This window comes from Rhinopithecus bieti, unplaced genomic scaffold, assembly GCF_001698545.2.
Source record: "Rhinopithecus bieti isolate Rb0 unplaced genomic scaffold, ASM169854v2 scaffold_22453, whole genome shotgun sequence".
In the NCBI taxonomy this organism is placed as follows: Eukaryota; Metazoa; Chordata; class Mammalia; order Primates; family Cercopithecidae; genus Rhinopithecus; species Rhinopithecus bieti.
In genome coordinates, this window is record NW_016810682.1 from 548,389 (window position 1) to 554,736 (window position 6,348).

Consider the following 6,348-nt stretch of genomic DNA (forward strand, 5'->3'; position numbering starts at 1 on the left):
CTATATGTTTTTTTAAAAGCTATAAAAATATTCTAACAGCAGTAACTAGAACATTAGAACAATTCAGGTTTTAATTCACAAAACTGATCTATAAGTAGACTATTTTTAAAATAAATTTAAACTTACCCCTAGTGTGTTTTATCCATGATTTTATAGCTACCATCTCTCCAGTAAGGATATGGCAGGCAAGTTTGACCTTTGCAAAGCCACCTAAATAGGAAAATGTATTATGACAGCATAAGCAAGGACTCAGGCACAAACACCTTTTTATAAATAATAATTTTAAAAGACTCTATCAAGCCAAATGTTCCTAGAAGTTTGTGGCATTTTTTTCCCGTTGCTTCTTGTTATCCAATGTCTAGCTAAAGGTTTTTTTTGTTTGTTTGTTTTTACCATGAAAGTGTATCTCTGGCCGGGCGCGGTGGCTCCAGCCTGTAATCCCAGCACTTTGGGAGGCCGAGATGGGCGGATCACGAGGTCAGGAGATCGAGACCATCCTGGCTAACACGATGAAACCCCGTCTCTACTAAAATACAAAAACTAGCTGGGCGTGGTGGCGGGTGCCTGTAGTCCCAGCTACTCGGGAGGCTGAGGCAGGAGAATGGCGTAAACCCGGGAGGTGGAGCTTGCAGTGAGCTGAGATCAGGCCACTGCACTCCAGCCCGGGCGACAGAGCAAGACTCTGTCTCAAAATAAAAAAATAAAATAAATAAAAAAATAAATAAAATTTCCAAAAGAACTTCCTAGTAATCTCTCCCATGGTCTTCTTCCTTTCAACAAAGGGCAACTCCATTTTCCCTGGTGCTCAGGCCAAAAACCCTGGAACCATCCTTAGCCCTTCTCTTTCTCTAGCACTCCAACCCATCAATAAATCCCGCTGGCTCTGTCTTCAAAATATATCAATGGTTACCTTGGGGGAAAGTAGGCAGGTACTCCCTGGCAATGGTCTATGTCTTGATCCACGCAGGGAATATATGGGTGTGTGTATACATATATATGTGTAAAACTCTACTGGGATTATTGCACTTTGCATATTTTACTATATGTTATACCTCAATAAAAACACACACATAGGTGTGTATATATGGGTGTGTGTAAAGTATATAGAATCCCACCCCTTTCACTGCTTTTACTACATCATGCTCATCCACACCACCATCATCTCTAGCATCAACACCTGAATTATTGCAATAGCCTGCTAACATCTCCCTGCCTCTGCTCTTGCCCTCCTTCACCCAACCTCTTACCTACCAAGCAGCCACAGCAACTCTGTAAAAACAAAAGTCAGATTATCCCTTAACTCAAAACTCTCCAATGACTTTTATTTAGAATAAAAGTCAAGAAATAAAAGAAATATTTAGAATAAATTTTTTATTTAGAATAAAATCAAAGTTCTTGCAATAACCTACAGGGCTTCTCCTACTATTCTCCTCTCTGCTTGCTCCACTTTTTCTTACTGAAGTAGGTAGAAGAATTTTAAAACTGGATGGGTTAGACGAAAAACCTCATGCCTACCCAAATAATCTATACTCTCAAATAGTTGATCTATCCACTACCTCCAAAAATAATAATAATTACCTGTCCCAATAGTTTCATGTAATTCATAATATTTGAGAAGTTCATCATAATCTTTCATAGTCCTCTTGCAAGTTTATTTAGAATTAGAAAAAGAACCTAGAAGACAGAGAGTACATAATCAATAAAGGAAGTAATACTGGATCATCTCCTCCATGCTTATAACTGCAAATCTAAGTAAGTCTTATGCATATACACGATACTGAAAAAACTGATTATTGGCCATATGAAAAAAGGATTCCTATCTCACACCATATATAAAAATGAATTCCGGCCGGGCGTGGTGGCTCAAGCCTGTAATCCCAGCACTTTGGGAGGCCGAGACGGGCAGATCACGAGGTCAGGAGATCGAGACCATCCTGGCTAACACGGTGAAACCGTCTCTACTAAAAAATACAAAAAACTAGCCGGGCGAGGTGGCGGGCGCCTGTAGTCCCAGCTACTCAGGAGGCTGAGGCAGGAGAATGGCGTGAACCCAGGAGGCGGAGCTTGCAGTGAGCTGAATTGAGATCCGGCCACTGCACTCCAGCCTGGGTGACAGAGCGAGACTCCGTCTCAAAAAAAAAAAAAAAAAATGAATTCCAGATAAAGACTTAAAAAGTATGAAACATAAACCTTTAAAACTTTTTAAAGAATACTGTCATTATTTCAGGATAGGAGAAGCTCACTTAAAGTACCAATAATAATGAAAACAAGTAATATATTAAACAACATTAAAATTAAGAACTTCAGCTGGGCACAGTGGCGCATGTGTTGTCAGCCACTAGGGAGGACTGCTTGAGCATAGGAGTTCGAGGCCAGCGTGGGCAACATAGCAAGACCATGTCTCTAAAAGAATAAAATAAAATAAATTCTTCTATACATACAAGGACACCATCAAAAAAAGAAAACCATAAATGTGAGAAGATACTTGCAACAAATATAATAGTGGATGTACACAGAAAATACATAAACTCTGACAAAACAGTAAGAAAAACTCAGCAGCAAAATAAGCAAATGATACAAAAAAGTTTTCTCGGCCAGGCATGGTGGCTCACGCCTGTAATCCCAGCACTTTGGGAGGCCGAGGCGGGCAGATCACGAGGTCATGAGTTCGAGACCAGCCTGGCCAACATGGTGAAACCCCATCTCTACCAAAGATACAAAAAATTAGCCAGGCGTGGTGGCGTTCACCTGTAATTCCAGCTACTTGGGAGGCTGACAAAGGAGAATTGCTTGAACCCGCGAGGTGGAGGTTGCAGTGAGCCGAGATCGTAGCCTGGGCAAAAGGGCGAGACTTTGTCTCAAAAAAAAAAAAAAATTTCTCAAAGAAACACAAATAGCCAATAAAAACATGAAAAAGGGAGTCTCGGCCGGGCGCGGTGGCTCAAGCCTGTAATCCCAGCACTTTGGGAGGCCGAGATGGGCGGATCACGAGGTCAGGAGATCGAGACCATCCTGGCTAACACGGTGAAACCCCGTCTCTACTAAAAATACAAAAACTAGCTGGGCGAGGTGGCGGGCGCCTATAGTCCCAGCTACTCGGGAGGCTGAGGCAGGAGAATGGCGTAAACCCGGGAGGCGGAGCTTGCAGTGAGCTGATATCCGGCCACTGCACTCCAGTCCGGGCGACAGAGCGAGACTCCGCCTCAAAAAAAAAAAAAAAAAAGAAAAGGGAGTCTCTGAGCCTACTCTGGCTTGGGAGGCTGCCTGAAGAAAAAAAAAAAAGACATGAAGCTGGGCAAGGTGGCTCACACCTCTAATCCCAGCACTTTGGGAGGCTGAGGCAGGTAGATTACCTGAGCTCAGGGTTCGAGACCAGCCTGGCCAACATGGCGAAACCTGTCTCTAGTAAAAATACAAAAATTAGCTGGGTATGGTGGCAGGAGCCATCTTAGCTACTTGGGAGGCTGAGGCAGGAGAATCGCTTGAACCTGGGAGGCAGAGGTTGCAGTAAGCTGAGATCACGCCATTGCACTCCAGCCTGGGCAACAAGAGTAAAACTCCATCTCAAAAAAAAAAAACCCGGGCAAAGTGGCTCACGCCTGTAATCCCAGCACTTCAGGAGGCCAAGGTGGGTAGATCACAAGGTCCGGAAAAGAAGACCATCCTGGCTAACATGGTGAAACCCCATCTCTACTAAAACTAAAAAAAATTAGCCAGGCATGGTGGCACGCACCTGCAGTCTCAGCTACTCGGGAGATTGAGGCAGGAGAATCAATTGAGCCCAGGAGGCAGAGGTTGCAGTGAGCCAAGATCACACCACTGCACTCCAGCCTGGGTGACAGAGCAAGACTCTCTCTCAAAAAAAAAAAAAAAAAAACATGAAAAAATTATCAGTATTATCAGGAATACCCAAATTAAGAACCCAGTCATACACAATTTTAATATGAATATGATGTATTTTATTATTATGCTTCACAACTTATGTTGGTTATATATACAGTTAAGTATACATCAAATAATATATAAAAATTAGTTGTAAAAAAACTTAGGTAGATCTTATTGATTTTGTCTCCCTGAGTTTTAAAATCAAGTAATTTATTTTTTAAAAATCCATAGACATGAGTAGGGCCCTGTTATGCACATTAATAAACAAAGTCACACTCTATACCATCTCTGTCTTACTTGTGGAAAATATCCTCTTGGTTGACTTTTAGAGATCAGCAGTGTGTCTGGAAGAACTGCAAATGCAGTCCTAGAAAACTCTTGAATTTGGGCCGGGCGCGGTGGCTCAAGCCTGTAATCCCAGCACTTTGGGAGGCCGAGACGGGCGGATCACGGGGTCAGGAGATCGAGACCATCCTGGCTAACACGGTGAAACCCCGTCTCTACTAAAAAATACAGAAAAAACTAGCCGGGCGAGGTGGCGGGCGCCTGTAGTCCCAGCTACTCGGGAGGCTGAGGCAGGAGAATGGCGTAAACCCGGGAGGCGGAGCGTGAAGTGAACTGAGATCCGGCCACTGCACTCCAGCCTGGGCGACAGAGCGAAACTCCGTCTCAAAAAAAAAAAAAAAAAAAAACGAAAACTCTTGAATTTGCTTTTATTCATTCATTTATTCATACAGATGTTTACTGAGCACCTATGATATGCCAAACCTGCCCTTGGCACTAGGGTTGTAATGGAGAAGAAATGTGATTCTGCCCTCATGGAGTGTATATTCTAGTAGAGAAGACAAAAGGCAAATAAGTAGACAACAAATTAACAATTATCATTGGCCGGGCGCGGTGGCTCAAGCCTGTAATCCCAGCACTTTGGGAGGCCGAGACGGGCGGATCACGAGGTCAGGATATCGAGACCATCCTGGCGAACACAGTGAAACCCCGTCTCTACTAAAATACAAAAAAAAAAAAAACTAGCCGGGCGAGGTGGGGCGCCTGTAGTCCCAGCTACTCGGGAGGCTGAGGCAGGAGAATGGCGGGAACCCGGGAGGCGGAGCTTGCAGTGAGCTGAGATCCGGCCACTGCACTCCAGCCTGGGCGACAGAGCAAGACTCCGCCTCAAAAAAAAAAAAAAAAAATTATAATTTATAGGCCAGGTGCGGAGGCTCACGCCTATAATCCCAGCACTTCGGAAGGCCGGAGTGGGCGGATCCCGAAGTCAGGAGTTCAAGACCAACCTGGCCAACATATTAAAACCCGGTTTCTACTAAAAAATACAAAAATTAGCCAGGCCTTGTGGTGTGCGCCTGCAATCCCATCTACTCGGGAGGTTGAGGCAGGAGAATTGCTTGAACTCGGGAGGCAGAGTTTGCAGTGAGCCAAGATCACACCATTGCACTCCAGCCTGGGCAACAAAGCAAGACTCTGTCTCAAAAAATAATAATAATTATTATTATCTATAATAAACACTGAAATAAAAATAAGCAACAGTGGTTTCTGAGAAGGTAACATTTAAGCCAAGCTCTAATTCAAAGGATGAGAATTGAGAAAATCAGCCCTGCCAGTAATCAGACTGTGATATTCCTATCAAAACTTGAACAATGGTTTCAATAGAATCTGAACATGACCATGTAAACAATGTTTCCATTCAAGGCTGTTAAAATAAAGAACCTTTATTTGGCTGACTTCATTCTCTTCAAGGACATCCTCAGCCCCACCTCATTATTCCCTCATTCTGCCCCTTTCAACTCACACTGAGACTACCCAAAATTCTCAAGAGTATGGTTTCTCTTGCTGCAGCAAGCTAAACACATCTAATGATTTTTACTACAGATGTGGTCTTTGGTCTGTAGGCCTTAACAGCAATTAGAGGGAGAATATTCCAGAAAAAGGGAATTTAGGTGCAAAGATCCTAGAGGAAGTAAAAGTTGACAGGTACTGAACTGAGACTGCTTTTAGAGGTAACAGGTGATGGAAATGCAGATCTGGAGCTGGGACAATTGGTTAGGCGAAGGAAAAAAAAAAAAACATTGGCTCTCTATCTCACACCATACAAAATCAATAATAGTTGTAAAGACTTAAAAGTAAAAGACAAATCTCTGAAATGTTGAAAACATAGATAGCTAAGGTCTTACCCATACCAAACCTACAGCTAGGAGTGGCAAAAGGAAGAAGCATAAAGATAGCTGGGCATGGTGGCTTGTGTCTGTAATCCCAGCATTTTGGGAGGCTGAGACGGGCGGATCACCTGAGGTCAGGAGTTTAAGACCAACCTGACCAACATGGAGAAACCCCATCTCTACTAAAAATATAAAAAATTAGCCAGGTGTGGTGGCCCATGCCTGTAATCCCAGCTACTAGGGAGGCTGAGGCAGGAGAATCACTCGAACCCGGGAGGCAGAGGTTGCGGTG

General features: G+C 43.5%; 1 protein-coding gene across 1 annotated transcript in view; it reads right to left on the minus strand.

The window, feature by feature from the left end:
- Positions 1-3,758, minus strand: part of MELK (maternal embryonic leucine zipper kinase) — a 106,699-nt gene extending 102,941 nt beyond the window's left edge. The window contains exons 1-3 of the mRNA XM_017892646.1: positions 3,734-3,758; positions 1,579-1,674; positions 123-210 (exon numbers count right to left, since the gene is read on the minus strand). Coding sequence (XP_017748135.1) covers positions 123-210; positions 1,579-1,636 — 146 coding nt within the window. The 5' untranslated portion in view covers positions 1,637-1,674; positions 3,734-3,758. The remainder of the gene's footprint in view (positions 1-122; positions 211-1,578; positions 1,675-3,733) is intronic.
- Positions 3,759-6,348: the final 2,590 nt, after the last annotated feature.